General features: G+C 42.3%; 2 protein-coding genes across 2 annotated transcripts; both read right to left on the reverse strand.

Annotated features, from left to right (window-relative positions):
• Positions 1 to 2,153: 2,153 nt before the first annotated feature.
• LOC306769314 (uncharacterized protein) lies at positions 2,154 to 13,024 on the reverse strand (the record flags this gene model as incomplete). Its single annotated transcript, XM_079257880.1, has 7 exons — positions 2,154 to 4,056; positions 4,780 to 4,901; positions 7,809 to 8,053; positions 8,152 to 8,282; positions 10,266 to 10,392; positions 10,598 to 10,708; positions 12,781 to 13,024. The coding sequence occupies 7 exons, from the start codon at positions 13,022 to 13,024 to the stop codon at positions 2,748 to 2,750; spliced, it is 2,289 nt and encodes a 762-aa protein (XP_079114006.1). The 3' UTR covers positions 2,154 to 2,747.
• A 4,832-nt stretch (positions 13,025 to 17,856) lies between these two features.
• Positions 17,857 to 20,447, reverse strand: LOC306769315 (ceramide-1-phosphate transfer protein-like; the record flags this gene model as incomplete). The annotated part of the gene is made up of 5 exons (XM_079257881.1): positions 17,857 to 18,085; positions 18,161 to 18,622; positions 18,849 to 19,033; positions 19,700 to 19,764; positions 20,357 to 20,447. 5 exons carry the CDS (start codon positions 20,445 to 20,447, stop codon positions 17,857 to 17,859), a joined length of 1,032 nt encoding a protein of 343 aa, XP_079114007.1.
• Positions 20,448 to 22,688: the final 2,241 nt, after the last annotated feature.

The following is a 22,688-nucleotide window of genomic DNA, read 5'->3' on the forward strand; positions in this document are numbered from 1 at the left end:
ATATATTTACCTTTTATAAAAGAACTAAAATGATTTCTACATATTTTTGACTGTTTCTCCCACCTTAGTCTTAAATCTATCATCCCACCAAGGAGTTTTATTTCTGAGACTCTTTAAAGTTCTATTTCATCAATCACAAGTGTCTTATTAGTGTTGATCGGTCTACTCCCAAATATTATATATTTAGTTGTATTTAAATTTGAAGAGTTGGTTTGATGAAAACAAATTACCTTTAAGTTATTCAATTCATATCCAATAGTTTCCAAAAGCTTCTGCAAACTGTCACCACAAAAAGATTATCTGCAAACAGAATAGTCCAAAAAACTAGATACTTCATATATATTCACAAACAAGATAAATAATGAACTCAAAACTTTTATTTTGATTGAACTTGGTTTATTTCAACATAGTAATCTGAATGACCGAATAATAAAGAAGCTTCAGATATATGGGGTTGGAGGTGTGACCCTCTGCTGACTTAGCTTGATTCTGTAGATTGTGAATTATTGCTTTCATTTAATCAAAGAACATCCCAATGGCGTGGATTTTTTTCTCTCAATTGCAGTACTTACCTCCGCCACAAACTGAGGACTAATGAGGTGGTTTTGTTTGTCCTGAAGCCATATTGATCATGTAAAATTGTTTATGAAGTTTTCCAATCTAACACATTTTTTTATTAAATTGCAGAGAACTGAAGTAAAGAAATTGGCCTGTAATTAGACAGCTTATGCTTATCACCAGCTTTAAATATAGGTTTAGACTGTTTGACTACATTCAAGATCTCTTGCTCATCAATGTTTTGAAAAGAAACTGCTTTTGAAACCTTTGTGTCCATCATTGTTTAATCTATTGATAATCTAAAAATATAGTTCTCACTCACCAGATACAATAAAGTTTCCTTCCCAAGGTTGAAGTCTAAGATTGGCAACATCAATTTACTGACCATAAATATATTGAAAACATTGATCCTGACAATTTTTGTAATTAATTTACAGAATGATTGTCAATACTATACAGAATTGAACAAAAATGGAAACAGAGGGAATGTTATACATTTTAATAGAAGTCTGACTTCTAGTATTTCAAAAATAGAACAGTGTTTAAAAATCTATTTACAGCAATAGCCAATTCTCTGATCCTGGTCCAACCAGGTCTGACACATTCTGTTGACCTGGATGGATGAGATGTTTTCTATGTGTAGAAAACACAAGTGGAGGTGGGGTTGCTTTATGGACAAAATAAGTAGCCTCAAATTTTGTGACTTGGTTGAGTTTAAAATAGCTCCATTTATGTTCAAAGGAAAAAGATGACGGTATACAAAAGATGTTTAAAGGAAGTTGCTGTGTACAACCTGAGGTAAAGCTGTTATAGAAACCATACGCACACACTGCCCTAAAAAGCAGATGTCTCCATTTATGGAGTAACTTCATGGGATGTTCAGTGATTTAAACTATCATGTTTCAAAATATATACAAGAAATGGTAAAATTGAGCAAATTAACAATCTGGCTGATGACACTAAGGATGTAAACTGTATTTAGCCATATAACTGCGTAAATTCAATAAGGAGTAGTATTTAAATAAGCTTTGGGCTTCCTTCTGCTCCATCTCAAACAAGGTATGTTACAAAAAATGAGCAGCCTTTCTTTGTACTTTATCCCTTTTTTTTTGTTTTTTCCTCAAACCAATGGTATGACACTGATGGAAAATTTGTCCCGTCCATCTCCACCAAATGGAGTGTTTCTGGACAGATTCAGTCAGGACGCAATTCTATTGTACAGTCATTTAGCTGACGCTTTTAACCGAAGCAACTTACTTACATGCTAATCCCACGATGGGCACATCAGGGGCAACTTAGGGTTTTAGTGTCTTGCCCAAGGACACTTCAGCACATAGTCAGGGGAAGCCAGCAATTGAACTCCCAATTTCCCGGTTACAAGCCAGCTGCCCTATCAAGACTCATACAAAGAGTTTACTTAAACTTCCAAAAGACCAAAAATCCTGGAGGACAAACTTTCCTCATTTTATTAAAGGTTTAGTGGAACGTTTTCTGCTGGTTCCTGTGAAGCTTTAATTAGCAATGACTTGATCTAAAATTAGTATCTTTCCCCACAACATGAACATTTCAAGGCTTAAAATTGTTTCACTGAGACGAAATGAGATCAGGAGAAGAAAGGATAACAGAGTGGACATTAGCTTGTTTAGCTGATAAAGCCATGAACACTAAATCTGTACAAACCATGTTTTTTCTACTAACTGATCCCTCTGACACTGGTAATGATTTAAAGCACTGGCTCAAATGGCAGCGTGTAACTCTGAAGGGTCAACTGTGATTATAGAACACCCTTATAAAACTGACTCAGCAGAAAAGTTTGGCGTTTATTTCAGCCCTAAAGGAGCAAAAGGGTTATCAGTAACTAGTAGTAGAAATGAGGGGTAAACAGATCTCCAGAAGTGCAGTGAACTATATGTAAATGGTTTTTGGTGAGAAGCGTCCCACAGGGATCAGAACTTGGCCCATTTTTGCATCTCAGAACTTTATATTACAGAAACCACCTCAAGTCTCACATTCAGTAAAACTCAGATTAACGGTGAAGCATCAGTGAAAGTTCTGTTGTCGTAATGAATAGTAAAGAATTTACACACAAAGCAGAAACATTAGTTCACATGAGGTACAAATTAAATTCTTTTCCATCACCTGACCTAGAAACCCTGCCGTATAAAAGGAGCCAGACATTGCTGCATGTGTTAAAGCGTTGATGTGAAGGCGACGTGGGCTTCGGGGGTCGTACCATCCTGTAACAGTGCAGATGAAGCGTCCTCTTTGGTCTGGTGCACCTTCATGTGCGTCTTCAGACAGTGGCTCTGCGTGAATGCTTTGTCACAGACGGTGCACTTGTACGGTCTCTCTCCGTTGTGCGTCCTCATGTGGACTTTCAGATGCTCCAGACGAGAGGATTTTTTCCCACAAACCCTGCAGGTGAAATCTTTGATGCCCAGGTGGCTCTTCATGTGGTCAGTCAGGTTCTCCTTGAACTTGAACGAGCGGCCGCATTCGGAGCATTGGTACGGTCTCTCCCCGGTGTGGACACGCATGTGACTCTTGAGGGTGGCCTTCAGGTTGAAGCCTCGGTTGCACACTGTGCATAGGAAGGGTTTGTGGTTGCTGTGCGTGCCGATGTGAATCATCAGAAGGCTTTTGGTGAAGAAGCTTTTGCAGCAGATGTGACAGAGAAATGGCCGCTCACGGTGTGTGTGCGTCGCCATGTGGGTCCTCAGCGTTTGGCGGAGCTTGAAGCTTTTCCCGCAGACCTCGCAGACATGACTGCGCTCCCCCGTGTGGGTGAGCTTGTGGGACGCCAGCGACCGGCGGTTGGTGACGGTCTTGCCGCAGATGTTACAGCTGTATTCCTCTTTGATGGTGTGAAGCCGCCTGTGAAGCTTCAGTCGTCTCGTCGTGACGAACGACTTCTCGCACAAGTCGCAGTGGTGCGGTCTCTCCACCAGATGGACTGCGTGGTGAATGTTGAGGCGAGACATGGTGGGGAAACCCCGGCTGCAGACGGAACACGTGAACAAACCGTCTCCGGTGTGCAAAGCCGTGTGAGTGTTCAGGCTGGAGGCGGAGACGAAACACTTCCCGCAGACGGTGCAGACGTGGCACTGATGCTGCGTTGTGAGATGAACCTTTAACTCCTCCGGAAACGTCTTCCCGCAGATCCCACAAACGCCCTGCGGCTCGTTCACGTGACTCCAGGCGTGTCTTTTCAAGCCGCCCTTGAATCGGTACCACACGCCGCACACTTTGCAGGCCGTCTTCCCCTTCTTTGTGTCCACGCTGCTTCTGGGACGTCTCAGCTCGTCCAAACCTGGTTCCCAGTCGTCGGCATCCAGAAGCCCCGCCTCAACCCCGTCGCTGTCGGACAGCTCGCCGCTCTCGGATACCTCTGCTTCCTGCAGCTGTGAATCGGAGCGCTGGGAAGAAGCTTCCTCTTCGGTAGCATCCTGGAGCAGAACGGGACTCCGGAGCCGGAAAACTGGTTTTATAAACCGTTTTCTGGAAGAAACAGAGAAACATTGTTCAAATCATCTTTAAATTAAAACATATCTGCATGTTTAATAATAAAAAGGCTTATTTATGGTGAGGAAAATTATATGAAGGTGGTGAAATGAATGGGAAATGTTTAGCGAGACAACCTGAAAATCCACTGGTTTCCTCGTAAAAGGAAACAAACCAGTAACTGAACTGGTACAAGTTGAACTCCCAGCTCTCACCAGGGAACAACTTGGCTTCAAGCACCTTTAAAGGAAGTCAGAGCAGCTTCCATCGATGAACACTGGAAGTCGCCTGGTTTGGAAAGTTTCCCAGTTGAGTATGAAGCTTATTTAACTGGGTGGGTGGAGCATCCCACTAAGACCAAGCTAACGCCGCGGTGCTGCAACACAGCGAGGCTCACAACAGATCAGATCATTTAAAAACACAAAAATGAGTACTAATTCCTGGAAGTACGGGACTGTTTTACTCCGACGCGACACAGAAACACAAAGATGTTTTCTATAAATCTGAGGTCAGAAGATGTCATGTCGTATCAACAGATTAGGAGACGCTGGAAAAGCCGCTCAGATCCAGGGACATTTATTCTCGCTACATATTTAACTCATTGTGTCATGAGGAATGTTTGGGTTGATGACAATATGGGACAGAATGGCTAAAAACATGAATTTCTGGTTAAACATCTATTTATTTTCATCATTTCTGATCCAACATGAGATAAATCACCTCGCACCACGTCCACCTTCCTCGCCCTCCACGCCACCCGGGGCTGCAGATGGAGGCTCGCTGTGTGACGTTAACGTCTGGGAAGCTTCATCCTCCTCCAGCTGCTCCTCATCCTCTTGTTTCTGCAGAGTTTGTTCCCAGATTATTAAATACAGAACACATATGAACAGCATCTGTCCATTCCTAAGGCGAATAAAGTCCATATGAGGATCCAAGCCTCCGTCAGACCAGTTGCTACTGGTCTTCAGTCCAGTGTCAAACCGCTTCAGATCTTTGCCAGATTTATTACAGTTTCTTTACATCCTTCATATTATCTCAGTGGTGCCCGAATGACAGATAATCCATCATCCAACCGGACCTCTGAGGCATTTAATCAGAACCAATAAGTGATTTGATCGTGTCCATATATCTGTAAACCGTTTAACGTTTACTTACTTATCAATATCTGCTCTTATACTGTGAAAATAACCCATTTTCAACATATTCCAGTTAACAATGAGGCGAAAAGCAGAATGAAACTGAAATAACTGCAGATGAATCGTAACCATGGCAACTATTTGCCCCGTCTGCCCTCTAGCTCCGTTTCTTTACTGAATCAGCCGAGTGTTTGTCTGCTTGTTCGTAAGGATGCACCGATACCAGTATCTGTATCGGCTCAATGCCCAGCGTGTGTGGTCCTACTTGGTAATAAAAGTGTACCGATAACACGCCAGTCAAACTACTGCAGGTGTGTTTTATAGTAAACACCTTGAATGTTAATGTGACTTTTTTTTTTTCCCACTAAAACAGTGATCTTCACTGTTAATTCAACAAGAGCCGAATTCAGTATACTAAGACAAGAGGAGAGCCACTGTGATTTTTCCCGCACAGCCACCACCCCCCTCTTAAACAGCGTTCCCACCTTACGTTGCCAAATCAGTAACATTCAGCTTTTTAGCAAGGAATGGTTATCCTGATTATTACACGGAGTAATGGCGTCTGATGAAAATACAATAATGCCTCCAGAATGTGGGCGTTTCCTTTTCATTATATATACGGAGCTACCGACGGAGCAGCTCTTTGGTGGAGTTCGCTGCAGCTGAAATCAGCCAGAACTGGCAACTCTGACAGGGTCAGTTAGGGCCGTTAGGACAGCAGAGTTTCTGCAAGCAGCCTGCAGCTCTTGTTTGTGGAGAGAACTGCAGCGTTGAGGATCATTATGACTTGTTTAGATGCATTTTCAGACAGCCAGAGGCTGCTTCACGAGCCGCAAGGCAAGAGTCAGAGAGCCGCATGCGATGAGGAACACGGCACTAAAAGATGGATCTTTGTTCCAAAACCACACATTTATAGTTGTATTTAGGTAAAATGTTCCAAATCAGAATAAAACTTGTTGGAATTATTAGATCAGTGATGTTATTCGATTTGTATTGGTGAGGTAACTTCAGAAAGGATGGGGCATTTATTACAACCTAATGAAATCTTACACAGTTATAACAGCAGTAATAACCATAGTCACAATAATGTTCACATTTCAGACTTCGGGATTGGATCAGGTCACCCTTAAGTGCCAGCGTGTGACGCACAAGGCGTTTTCTTCTTCTGGTGTTTCTGGACGGTTGTAAGTGCTTTAAAGTCAACACTGCCCACCAGTGCAGTGGTTGTCAAACTGGAAGTTGGGACCCCCATTGGGGTTGTGAGATGGCCATGTTGGCGCCTTGTTACAGCAGTAAAACAAACCAACTTTTTCCTCCTTTTTTAGGAATATTCTGACAGCTTTCCAGACTCAGAGGATGAAGCATCTGCTATATTACACCATCATCGTGTGGAGGGGTGGGGGGTCACATACACCTACACATGTCATCATGGGGTCACAGTTCAAAGCGTTTGAGAACCACTGATCTCATAGATGGTCTGACTAAAAAACCACGGCAACGTAAAAGATGGATGGAAGTAGTGGTCACGTATTACGGCATTTGAATCAAACATCCATGTTTACATGTAAGAGAAGAGAAACGGACTTTAAAGACGAACTGCAGAAAGTTTCCCATTTCCCCATCAGCACCCCCATCAATGGCTTTTATAACATTAACAATACTTAATAGGTTTCAAGGTCCAGTATGTAAAACCATAGATCATATAAAAAAGATGGGCGGAGCCTCCGTGACGTCACCCGTACGTTTCTGAAGAGCTGAATTGAAGCTCGGTGGGCGGTTCCTACCATCGCCATCTTGGCAGGGGCATGCGTGTCGTTTCGCCCGGAAAATACAAATATGGGCAAAGAGACGGAGCTGAGAGGGGGGCTGTGAGCGTCATGGTGGATGATTGACATCGAGCGAACTCCGAGCTTTCTGTAGCTAAGAGCTAACCGAGCTAACCCGGAGATAACAGGAGCTAACCAGCTAATAGAGGTAAGCGGGCTAAAGCTAAGTCACGTTGTTAACCGGCTAAAAACCGCGGTTGTTCCACGTTATTATGACTTGAAGCGGGAGATCGGGTACCTGTCAATCAAAAGGACACGCCCCTAAATATGCCGAACTTCGAGATTAAATTACTTTAAATTACTTTAAAACGGGCAAGTTAGAAAAAAATTCACTCCCCCCCACAGTTGTCATGAAGGTAAACCTGACCTATTAAACCTAAAATGGATTTTTGAACCAGGCTGTAAACATGTTTATTCCTGCTGTAAACATGTTTATTCCTGCTGTGAAGTTGGTCTTTTTAACATGGGAGTCTATGGGGATTTGCTCTGTTTTGCAGCCCCTAGTGGATGAAGGGGGAACTGCAGTTTTGTGCACTTCTGCACAGGCTTCACTGTTAACCACTGGAGGTTGCCGCTTGGTGGAAATGGACATTTTGTCCTTTGAAACTTAGTGGATGAAGAGCAGGACCTTGTTGCTCTGTGGTGGATCTCACAGAGGCCATTTCAACCGACGTTGCCGGAGACGAAGACGTAAAGCCTCCACTACCCCTGATGTTGGTCTGTAAGTATTTCCATCACATGACATTTCAGCTTCCAGGTTACCAAACATCTGAGTCAGCAGACTTACCAGCAGTTTGAGGTAGAGGGTGACTCGTTGTCCCTTGGAGGGCCGGAAGTTCCTGTAGATCTCCTCTGGCGTCAGGGTCTCCAGTCTGAACCTTTGGAGTTTTCTGCTCCGATCGGCCCTGAAGATGCCGAACGGTTTGTCCTCGCTGGCCAGCTGGGGGAAGGTGGACTTCAGCAGGCTCAGGAAGTCGTCCTCCTGTAGACCGTGAGGACACCTCAGGTCCTGCACCTGAGTGTTCTGAAAGACTAGAAGAGCAAATCACAGGAGGATTTCAGTCCCAAGAAAAAGCTGGATTTAAACCAGAACAACCTGTCTGAACTGGAAACCAGTGGGATTTACTGACCGAGGTTTGAGAGCACCTTGGTCTCAGAGTCGTCCAGAAACCGGACCCTGATGGTCCGATGGTTTTCCAGGTCACTGCTCTGAGGTTTGCCAGGACTCTTCCTGGTAGACTTAGTCGGGCCTGAAACGGATCTGCAGGACAGTCAAAGATCAGGTCTGATTGGTTCAAAGGTCCATAGAGACGAAGGTGTCCGTTATAAACGCCCGTAACTTTGCTAATAAAACGCTGCACCAGGCGACTGAACGCCATTTACCAACCACGGGTTTTCAGACAGTAGAAGAACTCTAAACACCAAGCAAACGACGCAAAGCACTACAGAAGGTGCTGGGGACAGTATCGTCTTTTTGTTTAACCAACGAAGAAGAAACTGACGGCAGCGCAATCTATTTCCAAAGTTTGGGGATATTTCAGTCTAAACAAAGTGTCAAACAGGTGAAACGTGTCGTCTGCCACGCAGAGTCGGCATACCACGGCAGCACGACAGTCATGCATCAGCATCTGGAAGGAAAGCAGCCCGGAGTCATGGTTTCCAGCGTTCCTGATGGCAAAGTTAGCATTAGCTAAAGTTAGCATTAGCGAGTAGCGATGTGCTGTTGTTACCTCTGCCAAAGAGCTTCTGCTTTTTACCGCCGTTTATCTGTTTGTGTTCAATAACTCAGAAAGTTATGGATAGATTTTCATGAGATTTTCAGAAGTTGTTGGAAATGTGAAAAGGAAGAAGTGATTTAATTCTGGTGGTGATCCGGATCACCGTTTGGATTCAGTAATGTTTTAAAGGATTCTGGTCTTTGTTTAACTGCAAAACAGGCTTTTTCAAGATGTAAATAATCCTTTCAATGCAATTCTTTTAAGATTAAGATGTTAAAATATTTTATTTATTTTCCTTTTGAGTCAAATTTTGTACAGCTTGGATATGACACTATAGCTAAGTTTGAATGTTTCACAATAAATTAGTAGTAAGCTGTTAAGCTAAATATCTAACTGGTTCAGGAGTCGTTCTTTTAACTTACTAAAGGACATCATGTTGGGACCGACTGGGAACCAGGGGGACCTTCATATGATGCAGATGGAGAGAGTGGGGTAAAACATACTGGAACCAGTAAAAAAAAAGCTGCGTCAACTGGAAGCACAGATGGTGGGCGGGACAGAAATAATCAGGATTTATCAACAAAATTATTTACAGGTTAGTCGACTGTTAAAATAATCCTTAGTTGCAGCCCTAATAGAGACAGAAACTTTTGCCAGTCTTTTACGTGAGCAGTAATGAGCATTACCACCAAAGCGTCAGGTATTTAAAGTCCTCCCAGACACTGCTCCGCTTTGTTTTACATCTCCATGTTTGTCATCGTCTGAAACCAACGTCAGAACTGGGAGGTGAGCTCCGAACGGCCCTCTAGTGGTTCTGCTGACTAACTACACCTCTAACGTTATGACGGTGTGATGGGAAGGAAATCTGAAATAGACGTACGTAAAAGGAGCATAAATGGGCCTTACACCGGAATGGTAGGAATACTCTGTCCCGTTTATTTCTCCACTAAACATGACAGAACAGCCAAAGTGCTGGTTCTGAGGAAAAAACACGAATATTCACTTTTCTATTGTTGGCACCAGTTAAAACATTTTATAACATGGATTTTGTTACTGACGAAGAGGAGCAGGAAGTTAAATCTACCACAAAAGCAGGTTGAAGTCCTGCCACCTGGTGGACAGGAGGACAAACACACCTTGGAAAAGTCCACCATGTGACCTCCTCTTTGTGTTTTCCTGGACAAGAAGTGGTTTTTGGACCGGAACAAATTATTTATGTGGCATCTGACAGTGAAAACTATTTGCATTAAAATACAGCATAAATTTATAAGAACAAATAGTTGTTCAAACTTTGTTAACTTTTAAATTACCTGATTTTATTTGTATTGTCAGTAGCACTTTGGATTGTTTTTTTTAAAGCATGAAAAATGCAATAGAAATAGTTTGATTTGATTGATAAAAATGATTCATTAAACAATTCGACATGTATGACGCAGCAAAACGCTGTAGATTAAACTGCATGAAGGTCTACGGCACCCTCTAGTGGTCTTGCAAAGTGTCTTTATGAAATAACTGGGATGTGGAACCTTGATGGTAAATGAAAATCCGGGTCTTTCAGGTCTTCTCGTTTCTGTATGGAGCAGATCAGAGGTTCCCACTTTTCATCATCATCATCACTAATGGGACAACCCAGGGTCAAAGGTTCCTCCACATCTGTGTAAAACAAAGACGTTAAATGTGAGAAAATGCAGATAAACACATCTCATGTTCATGAAACGACATGTATGTCGAAGCTTCATGATCAGGAAACTTTCTGGATGTGAAACGAGGAGACGAAGAGGAGGAGGACTTTGTCTGGTGAGGACACCTTCGTCTTCCATCCTGGCTGCAAACGACAGACTGAAGCAACATTTTTCACCTTGTCTGGTTTCGTCCTTCAAGTTTCCTCCTTTCTGTTTGCAGACGGCAGGTTGATCAACATCATCACCACCACTGATGGGACAACCCGGGGTCGGAGCGTCCTCCTCGTCTGCACAAAACACAGATCTTTAATGTGACAAGATGCTGTGAATTTATCATGTTTCTGCGTTAACGTTCAGGAGACTTTGTGGTCTGAGCTTCTTTGTGTTCATTTGATTTTCGTTGAGGATTAAAAAACTTTGATTTTTGTTTCAGGATGACAAAACTAAATGAGCCATTTTCCCTTCAATTGTTAAAACTGAAACCAAAATTAAACTTTTTCAAACATTTTATTTTATAGTTTGGAGAAAGAAAAATAAAATCACTTTAATACAAAAAACGAAAAACAGTTTTACCGTTTTTTCAGACCTGAAGTGACGCGGGGGTGTAAGTAGGAAAATCATGGAAAACCTCTGCAGCGGGAGGGACTGACGATCAAACACAGTTTGCTTCTTTATTGCACTTATAAAAATCAAAGTGCCAATATATGACTCCAACGACTGGAGAGCTGGGTGGGTCTCTGGTTCTGTACTGAACTGGCTCATAACGTAGAGAACAGAAAGTACTTTGCTCAGATGTAAAGTTACCTGTTGACACAGACAAGAATTAAATGTGGAGTTCCACAAGGTTCCATGCTAGAGCCTCTTCTGTTTAACATCTCCATGCTCCCACCAGCACAGGTCATACAGAATAACATGAGTTACCATAGCTACGCAGACGACACACAGGTTTATGTTACAATGTCACCAGGAGACGAGGACCTGTACAGGGCCTTGGTACATTTGTTGAGGAGATTAATGACTGGATGTGTCTGTTTTCAGCTAAATAAAAACAAAACCAAGGCGATTAGTTGTTTCACTTTGGCTCCATGACAAAGGCCACCACAGAGCTTCATTCTGTACAACTAAAGACCACCAAACCTAAAAACCAACAACCAGACCAGAAATCGGGGTCTAACAATGGACTCAGACATAAAAACCAACAACCAGACCAGAAATCTGTGTGCTGTCTTGATAAAAAATAAAAAAAAAATCAGACACCTGCAGCTCAAGTCTTTGCTAAGACCAGCAAAGTGGACCACATCAGTCGGGAACATAAGGCATGCTACTGCTAACGCACATAAACCCGCCATAGTAGACGTTGTCTTAGACTTTAGAAAGACTTTTTTCTTCTTAAATTATCTTGTAATAACAAAGTTTCATCAGGGTGTAGTAAACCACACGTTTCTTTACAAGAGCGACAAACTAAATCAATCCAAAATAATTTACATCAGTAATAACAGCAACCAGTATGATCATCACAATAAAGTTCAGATAAACTGATCTGGTAACAGGAAACATCATAAACAGATTAAAGGTGGAGTATGTAAGATTTTCAATATTTTCAAACTAAATTAACTAAAAAAATAACTACAATCATAATTAGTTTTTTTTAAAAAAACATATAGGTTCCAGTCTGTCCATATTTGATGTGTTATTAAATTACAAGTTTGTTTAATGACAGACTGGAACCTACATGTTCAAAAGACTATCTAATAATGATTGTAGTTAATTTAGTTTGAAAATATTGAAAATCTTACATACTCCACCTTTCAAACAAGTAAATCAATACATCTCTGCTCGTCTCTACAGCAAAATTATTACATCAGCTTTAAAAGATACAAATAAAATATGAGTGAATAGTTTCGACACTGGTCCCATGTGTTTATATGATCTAGTTGGCCAAAGTAGTTGAGATATTTTGCTGTTTGGATGCTTTTTAACGAAAAATGATCACCTGTGAGACTGAGAATAAAAATGTGGATGAAACATTTATTCATCTGAGCACAGGTTGAGATGTGTGTTTCATACTGAAGTGTGTATTAAATAGAAATGATCTCAACATCTCTGAGCATTACTGAGTAAAAAGATCCAGAAATATGTATAAAAAGCTACTTTCAGGTTTTAAATTAATACATTTCAGATGTTAAATCATCTCATTGACTATCAATAAATGTTACTGACTGGAAATAATAATTCCATGCATCTCTGACCATCAATGAGTCTAAAAATCCAGAAACTTGTATAAAAAGCTCCTTTCGTGTTTTAAATTAATACATTTCAGATGTTATTGAGTGTAAATAACCAGCAAAGCATCTCTGACCAACTTTGTGCAGCTGGACGTGAGGCTGCAGGACCTCCAGATGTCTCCTCTGCCGATCGATCTCCTGCCTGAAGCCCGAAGCCTCCTCCTCGTATCCGGCTACGGTCCTCTCCACCACCGCCAGGATCTCCCGCGCGACGGTGCTCAGCTTCTCCGCGATGATTCCTCTCAGGATGTCGGTCTTGGACACGGTACCGAGCCCGGTGAGCGGCTCCGAGCAGCTGCCGCTTCTCCAGGACGACATATGCAGGTTTTTTTAGTTTTTTCTCTGCGACAAAAACGTGCAAAACTTCCTCCAAACAAACACCCTCTTCCGGTTTGGGTGCAACACCGAATTACGTCCGTGTAACAACCCATGTCTATGGTAATAACCAAGTCAGCTATGGCTCTGTTCTGTTATAGAAAACCAGTTTCTGATCGATATCAACTGCTTTCAGTTGACAGAATGAGCCTGTCAATTTATTCTTGTTGTTCCTTTAACAAAATTAGAAGAAACTAAAAAATTAAGTGGTTGTCATGGTGATTCCAGGTCCATTGATTGTTAAAGTTATGGCCCATTTGTGGTCCCAAGGAGTTGGGATGTACTTGCTGTGTATGTTTACGTTCATGACTCAGCTATGTTTGTGTTTTGAAATTAACAATACTTTATTAATCCCCAAAGGGAAATACTGTAGTATATAATAATAATAACTATAGGAGGTCTTGTTCCGGAGGCTGCTGGCTGCTGGCAGGAATGATCTTCTGTATCTTTCAGTCTTACATGGGACCTGAAGAAGCCTCTCACTGAACACCCTTTGTTGTTTCATCACTGTGTTGTGGAGAGGGTGTGAAGAATCCTCCATCATCTTCATCAGCTTGTGCAGCATTCTTCTTTGGACAGCTCCAGCGGCTCCAGAGTTACTCCAAGCACAGAAGCAGCTTTCTGGATCAGTTTGTTGATTCTCTTCAAGTCTCTGGTTCTGATGCTACTACCCCAGCAGATGCTGCAAAGCTGACTGCACTCTCCACAGGTTAGGTTTGCTGCAAACAAGGCTAGCATGCTGTGACCAAAACATTCAATTCTGGAGGTCATCTATAGGAGGAAGTACACCGCACCAGGACAATGAACAAGTGAAAAGACCATTCATCTGAAATGTTGTACTCCTGTGGTATTTTGGAAAACCATAGTTTACCAATCTGTTGCTAACTAGGCACAAGTGTTTATCCCTGTGCAGTGGGGAGGAACAATTGCCGGTTTGTGCTCTTGTTCCAATGAGCGCCTCAACTGTTTAAGTCACACCTTGCGCACGTGACAGATTCTTTCTTCTTCTTATGCCACTTGATTCCTTGGGGAACATAGGGCCTCAACAACACTCCTCCATTGCGCTCGGTTCTGGCTGGTCCTCCTTAGCTCAGTCCACATTTTTCCGGCAGCCTACATCTCAGCATCGATGCTTCTCCGCCAAGTCTGCTTCGGTGGAAGTACTTTGCGCTTGCCTTGAGGATTCCAGTCAAGGGCCTGCCTGATGATGTTGTGTGCAGGCTTCCGCAGAGTTTGGCCAATCCAGTTCCATTTTCGCTTTCCAATCTCTATTGGAGTTCGTCCAGTGTCATATAAACAAAACTCAACATGCCTTCAGCACCTTGAGACCTATCTGGAGATCAACTGCCCTCTCACTCCGTAAAACCAACGTGAAATCGGTCCTGCTCTATGGCTCCAGACCTTCATCAACAGATGCCGGAACATCTTGAACATCAGATGGCCAGAGAAGATCCCCAACTGTGGGAGAGAACAAGCGTGCGACACATTACCTCTTGTCAATGTGCACAGCCTACATGCCAAAGGTCAACACAGACAGATGCAGACACATTGCCAGCAGCAAGTATATCCCAGGCCTTACAAACGTAAATAAAGATATTTATAAGTTTTATACACTTCTGTCTTCATGTTTTTATGTTTTTTTGTTTTTTTTTTAAGTTCCCATACTTGTTAAGTCAGTTCATCCACTAGAGGGCAGTGCTGAGTTCACATTTGACTTTTCACACTGGGTGGTAACAGTAATGTGCTGCTACTACCGTCCAAAATCAGCAGAAGAACAAAACCATCATTTTTACTGCTCTCGGTTTCTTCTGTCTTTTTCTGGCAATTTTCATCTGTCAGTTTCTGCATCGTCTTCTTTTCTGGTTTTTTCCTTTCTCTGATTGCATGTCAGCTATACAACACAACACTGCCCCCATGATTTCTGGTGGTATTGCAACGTTTTCTGCCTCAAGTGACAGATAGCTAAGCTCTTTAAAAATCGGATCAAACTACTCATATAACTGAGAGGAGGCAGACGAAACTGTCCATCCATCTGCGGATCCATCATCTGTGTTCAGCATAAATGGACCTTTTAACAAGTTCTCATACTAGCATTGGGTAAAAATAGTTGCAGCTAATAAGATGAAAAGCTTCAGGTTGGAGCTGGTCAATACTGCAAATATTTTCTATCGATCCAATACTATGTAAATGCTGGGCAAGAATTGTCAATAGAGATGTAGATACCACCATTTAATGATTTTGCCTTTGATTACACAACATGATTATAAAACACTGAACAAAGATCTTTTAAAAACATTTTAAAATAAAATTTTAATTTAAGCTGTTTTGTTTGTAAATAATATAAAACAACATAATTAAATGAGTTATTCACAATTTTATCACACCATTTTCTGAGAAAAATAAAGTCTAAATTATTGATTGAATCTCATTCACATTCTTTTACTTTTTGGCCCCAAAACCTTCTGCAAGGAAAATATCTTTTCGCTGGTATTGAACGACGCCAATACTACTGTTGTACAGTATATCAATACTATCTTTATTTAGACAGATCCACCAGCCTCACTTTATGTAAGAAAATTCAGTGTGAAAGTTACGAGTCCACTGACTTAAGCTGGTGAGACGATCTTAGACCTTAGAGCCCTGCCCTGAGCGATCGGAGATCAGATAAGGTGATGCTCGTCCAGCAACACACCTGATTAAAACAAAAAGGTTCTGAAACAAATTGTTGTTGACATCTGCAGTCTGTTAATTAACCATTGATTTGTTGCAGCAAGGAACCAGAAAAGCTAGCATAGAACTAGATTAGCCTGCTAAGTACCTTCATGCTCATTTCAGATTAACAGCCTAACATGACATTAGTTGCATGTTCCCAGCAGAGATTTCATCCCTGCGCAGGTACAACTGACTCACATAGTACTACAATCAATATGTTCACATTGGAGCTAAAAATAACTAGAAAGGTGCTTCAAGATTAGCTTAGTGCCGACTAAGCTAGCTACATGATCAGTGTCATTAATCAGAGGGCTAGCAAGGATACTAGCTAGTTTTACAGCAGCTACAGCATTAAAATGTGGAGAAATTTATTCTGTCACTGTCTGGTTCTGTAGAGGAAGAAATACAAATGAAGAAAAAAATGACTTTTTAGCAAAAAGTATCACAGTAGGAACTATTTCCTTGTTATGATAAAGTTTAGCCGCATAGTTAGCATTTATGTAACGTTGGCGTGTTGATTCGTCCTTTTTGTTTCAGTGTTTTCATAAAAGCTTTATCTATGCATTTTTAATCAAATAAATAATAGTTATTTAACATTCATTCATCCATTATCAACATTAACAACTTAGTCTGATAAAAGGTCATGGGGGAGCTGGCCTTAATCGGCAATCATTGGACGAGAGGCAGGTATATCCTGGACAGATTGCCGGTCCATCACAAGGCAGTATTTACCATTTTGTGGTAAGCAGATATCAATGGTAAAACTGATAAGGTACTACCACAAAAAAGAAAAAATAGTTGTGATCTTATTTATAATTTTGTTTTTGTTAATTTACACCAAAATAACAAAGATCTGGTCTCGGATGAGTTTTGTTTTGCAGAGAAACGTAATCCTCTCTGACAGCTACTTCCTTTAACTGTTATTTGATAAAAGTATGAAAAATGTACGTAACATGTTTGTATGTTTAGTGTCTCTATGACCAAAATAAACAATAGTTCAAGGTTGATTTTTTTTTCTGACTTCTGCTAGATATAGATTTCCCCCAAAATCCCCCTGTCAGGGGGAATTCACCTGAAACTCAGTAGAAAATGTAAATGACACGGCAGCCATCTCATTTATGTCCATAAAACTGTACATAAGTTCTAAGAATTAGTAAAATAGTCCTTGAAATGAGAACAGTTTGAACACAGCAGACACACGAGGAGAGTCTTTCAGAGCTGGAATAAAAACAGTAAAAGTGGGACATGGTTTGTGACGACAGACGTCTTCCAGAGTTTCTGTCCCACAGAGACGAGACAGACGTCTTCCAGAGTTTCTGTCCCACAGAGACGAGACAGACGTCTTCCAGAGTTTCTGTCCCACAGAGACGAGACAGACGTCTTCCAGAGTTTCTGTCCCACAGAGACAGACGTCTTCCAGAGTTTCTGTCCCACAGAGACGAGACAGACGTCTTCCAGAGTTTCTGTCCCACAGAGACAGACGTCTTCCAGAGTTTCTGTCCCACAGAGACGAGACAGACGTCTTCCAGAGTTTCTGTCCCACAGAGACGAGACAGACGTCTTCCAGAGTTTCTGTCCCACAGAGACAGACGTCTTCCAGAGTTTCTGTCCCACAGAGACGAGACAGACGTCTTCCAGAGTTTCTGTCCCACAGAGACAGACGTCTTCCAGAGTTTCTGTCCCACAGAGACGAGACAGACGTCTTCCAGAGTTTCTGTCCCACAGAGACGAGACAGACGTCTTCCAGAGTTTCTGTCCCACAGAGACAGACGTCTTCCAGAGTTTCTGTCCCACAGAGACGAGACAGACGTCTTCCAGAGTTTCTGTCCCACAGAGACGAGACAGACGTCTTCCAGAGTTTCTGTCCCACGGAGACGAGGCGGATGTCTTCCAGAGTTTCTGTCCCACAGAGACGAGACAGACGTCTCTGTAACCAGCAGAGTCTCTGCTTTCATACGACTCCTTGTCCGACGAGGAGAAATAATCAGAAGTTCTAAAGTGAACCTTGATGTTCTCATGTTCTGTGTTTTCTCGCACTCTGGTCGGGTCTTTTAGTCTGCAGCTCACGGCAGCTCCAGCATGTCGTACTCGGCCAGGATTCGCTGGGTCCTTTCGTGCACCAGCGTCAGGGCGTGGATGATGACGTGCAGGACTGGCGTGGCGTCCTGCTGCCTCTGGACACACACCAGCTCCAGGAAGTACTTCCTGTCAGGGAGTGCGAGGAAGACAAACTCGGCGGCCTGACGGAGGAACCAGGGGTGGTGGGGGGCCAACGCCACCTGGTAGGCATCCCTGACCGAACAGGATCAGACAATCAGAACGTCTTCTCTGATTTTCCTTTGCGACTAGAAGCAGAGAAGGCGTTACCTGCTGAGCTCGCCGGGTGTTTTGAATCGTCCGTCGGCGTCCGGTCCCTCGGATAAACCCTCCAGCATCAGCTTCAGCCACAGCAGTGAGCGATGCAGCCGCAGCAGCGTTCTGCATCCAGAGTCCGTACGATGGAGGAAGTTGACCACGCCCGCTTTTAGCTCCGCCTCCACCATGGAGCGCACCGATCGATATGCCTCAGGGCAAGAAATGTCAGAATAAATTAGTGGAACTACTTTTACTGGTCTTTTAGAGACGAACTGATGTCTCACCCCGGTTTGTAGTCCAAACGCTGCAGGGGTTTGTCGTCCAAACGCTGCGGGGGTTTGTAGTTCAGCAGGGTCGCCTGGCTTCCCAGCCGCCTCTAAACTGTGTCTGAGCGACAGCTCTCGAATCAGCCAAATCTTTTCTTTCACTTTCTGAGAGAAGAAGCCAACTATTGTCCCGAGAGACTCCATGAAACTGAGGAGCAAAAACAAAATGACGTAAACTGTCAACATAGATTTAAAGTCAAGTTTAGAAGCCAACTCAGGGTTTTTATGAGCTTTCTTGAGGAAAACAAACTGAAATAAGTTAATTTTTTAAGATTCACGCCTGAGAAACGGCATCAGGAAGGATAAAAACATGGTTTTGTGAGGCTCGCTTTGGCCCAGGAGCCACTAAGAAGGAAGGAAAGTCGTAGATGTACTTCAGGAGCTGATCCCAGCTCTGCAGGTAGGACTCCAGCAGGATGTCGTCCTCATCTTCAGCCAGGCTGGACTTGAGGTGGCGGAGAAGATGTCGGGCCTGAAACGACTGTCCAGGACAATCTTTGATAAGAGGCGGGGTCGCATCCAGCCCTGCCCACCTGTTAGGGACTGGTGGAGGGCCAGGCTGGAAGAGAAAGCCGTAATCCAGTTAAATCTGGAGGAAATGCAGCCATTTATCATTTAATATGATCCACTTTATCATGTTCAGCTGCTTGTTAATACAAATATCTAACCAGCCAATCACAAGGCAGCAACTTTAAGCAGAAAGGAATCCTGCCTTGTATCAAAGCTTCAAGCTGCTGCTGGCGTCATTCTCCCCGTTTGGTCCCCTTAGTATGACCTGGTTTAACCTCCACAGCCTACCTGAGTCCTACTGCTGACCATTTTTCATCCCTTTATGAGCACAGCGTAGCATCTTCTGATGGAAACTTCCAGCAGATTCCATAAGAAGACACTGCAGTAACTGAGAAACGCAGTGCATGCTGGGAAATGAAAACTGATCCCAGTATTTTTATCTGTTAACGCTCCTCTGATCACTGAAGATTTTACATTTAACCATCTGCACACATGCTTTCATCCCTCTCAGGCTCTGCTGTGCAAATTCACACCTGACAAGAGCTACTTCAAACAGCAGGGACGGAGCCAAGAGGCAAAGAAAAGGGTGGCCACAGCCCCCCAGCCCATGACACCCCCCCCCCCCCCATGGTGAACATAACGCTCAAACTGGTTTTTACCTGTATTTCTGTTTAATAATAATAATTTTTTAAAAAAAACTGTGTGTTTGACGTACCGTTTGGCTGTAAAAAGTCAAACATGGCTGCCAGGAGGAGCTGCAACCTCGTCCTCCACCCTGAGCTGAAGTAAAACAGGTAAATAGTTTGTTATTTAACAGTTTCAAATAATTTCCTGATAAAATTATTTCTTACAAGCCCGTTACTTTACATCACACTGTAGCCTGACAGAAAATATGAAACACCGAGGCAGATTCATTATATTCATCCAGTTTCATCCATAAATAATGCCGTTTACAACACAATGATCAGCCAATCAGAACATAGAATTCCTTTTAGAGGAGGGGTGTAAAGAACTAAATCAGCCAATCAGAACATTGTATTCCTTTTAGGGGAGGGGCGTAAAGAACAGAATCAGCCAATCAGAACATAGAATTCCTTTTAGAGGAGGGGTGTAGAGAACTAAATCAGCCAATCAGAACATTGTATTCCTTTTAGGGGAGGGGCGTAAAGAACAGAATCAGCCAATCAGAACATAGTATTCCTGTTAGGGGAGGGGCATAAAGAAAGGAAGCCTCTTTTACTTACTTTTGCAGAACAAACATTAAGCATAAGGTAAACAAACATCAGGTCGTCTTTTGATGCTATGTCATTGTAAACGGTTTGAATCCGTAAAGGTGGCGCCAACATGGCCGATCAGTTTGAATGAAACTCACGAAGCCAGAAGGAGCTGATGAAGAGGAGCAGAGTCAGCGTGGTCGTCAACAGCAGGTACCGAAGCAGCAGCGTCTGGCGAAGGAAAACCATGGCAACAACAAACACCTTCCCTTTCAGTCTTCTGTCAAGTTAAAACACGCGCAGGGGTTGCAAGTCGCTACCTCATCACGTCCGATCTTGTCTAAACACCTCAGCGCAAACTTTCAACTTGACCTTCGTCCTCTCAGGCTGTTTTATCTCATGTAAACACACCGTCATCATGCCCAGTGGAATGTGCTGGCTGATTTCTGAAGCTCAGATCAGAGCAGGATGACAGGTCTGGTTTCTGATCCGAGACGCCTGGAGGTTCTGGAGAAGGTTCAGTCTGGTTGCATCAGAAACGTGACGGCTAAACTCCTGTTGATCAATATAATTTATATGTTTTCACTTTTGCAGTTTGTAGCACCAGAACCACAAGAATTCAGATGCATTTTTCCTGTTCGTTGTGAGCATTTGCGTAACATACTGTGCAAAAGAGGTCTGAAACTAGTCTGAACCCAGTCTGACAGACAACCAGACATCGCCACGTCTTTACCTTCATTTAACTCTGTAAGATTTAATATGTTTAAGTTTTAAACTACAGACTCCAGACTGGATGTGTGGTTCACAAGTTTTTTCAACATTTTACATCTTAGCTCATGTTCCACATTTTGAACAAATTCCAGTGGATTTTGACCAATTACCATCCTCCATGGTTAAAAGTGAAGCTAGAAACTGCAGTTCCGCCTTCATCCACTGGGGGCTCCAAAACAGAGCAAATCCCTATAGACTCCCATTGTAAAAAGACCAACTTCACAGCAGTAATAAACATGTTTACAGCCTGGTTCAAAAATCCATTTTAGATTTAATAGGTCAGGTTTACCTTCATGACAACTGTGGGGGGAGTGAATTTTTTTTCTAACTCGCCCGTTTAAAAATGATTTAATGTCAAAGTTCGCCATATTTAGGGGCGTGTCCTTTTGATTGACAGATACCCAATCTCCCGCTTCAAGTCAGAAGAACGTAGAACAACCGCGGTTTTTAGCCGGTTAATAACGTGGTTTTACCTTTAGCCCGCTTACCTCCGTTAGCTGTTAGCTCCTATTAGCTTCGGGTCCGTTATATCTTAGCTACAGGCACATCAGAGTTTGCTAGATGTCAATCATCCAACCCCACATTCACAGCCCCCCTCTCAGTTCTTTTTTTTTTTTTGCTTATTTTTGTGTAGCATGCCCCTGCCAAGATGGTGATGGTAGGAACCGCCCACCGAGCTTCAATTCAGGTCTTCAGAAACCTATGGGTGACGTCACGGCGCCTCCGCCCATCCTTTCACAGACAGTCTCATTGGTTTTTACCAATAATATGAAAAAAAACTATCATTAATGAAAACCACATGTTCATTTTTGCTTTAGTACAAAGAACAAACATAATCAAAATGTTTATCTTTTTAGAAAACATCAAAAACCTGAAACTTTGGTAGAAAAATTAAACTGTGAAGTTTAAACAATATTTTGCCTCATTTTCAGACTTCACCAGATTTTTGTCTCAAAAAGTCTTTATGCCAGGGGTCAAAGAGGGGGTTTGGTCACCCTGTATCCTTATAGAGCTGTAGAATCTATCCATCCACCCCACCACCACCAGTAAAACCAGCAGAATGAGGAAATTTTGCTTCTGGAGCAGCAGCACCCTCTACTGTCCACATCTGCAACAGATTAGCAACAAGTCCAGACAAAACTGAGCAGAAAGTCATTTATTGACAGCAAAATGACACAATTTACCATCTCGATTCTTTTTCGATGCTCAAAGACACATTTCCCATCAACACCTCTTCAGCTTTAACACATTGTTCTAGTGCAGAATTCAACACACACCTCACTTGTGCAAAACGTATTTGTGCATATGAGTGTACTTGTGCTTCTTTTTAAGGTGAAACTAAAGGTTTGATTAAAACTTTAGGGAGGACTAAAGATTTTCTAACACTTTGGGAGAAATTTTATGGCTTTTTAGGCAGAATTTTTTTTGGCTACTTTAGAGGTAGAGGTGAAAAATGAAGTAAAAAAAAGGTTCGTTGGAGAATATTTAGGGTGTTTTTAGTTAACATTTATGTTTCTTAAGTTAAGAAAGTAAGAAAATAAAGGAAAACTAAGAGTGGAGGATAAACTATCTGTGCTAAAAGGACTTCAGTGTGGAGGAAAAAGGGAAAATGTTGCATTAGGTGATTAAAACTGGTTTAAGGATCAAGGTATTAGCTCAGGGATTCACAGAATGATTAATAATAAAATTAATCAAGTTTTTCCACAGTTAAAGTTATCA

Source organism: Telmatherina bonti, assembly GCF_933228915.1.
Source record: "Telmatherina bonti genome assembly, chromosome: 18".
In the NCBI taxonomy this organism is placed as follows: Eukaryota; Metazoa; Chordata; class Actinopteri; order Atheriniformes; family Telmatherinidae; genus Telmatherina; species Telmatherina bonti.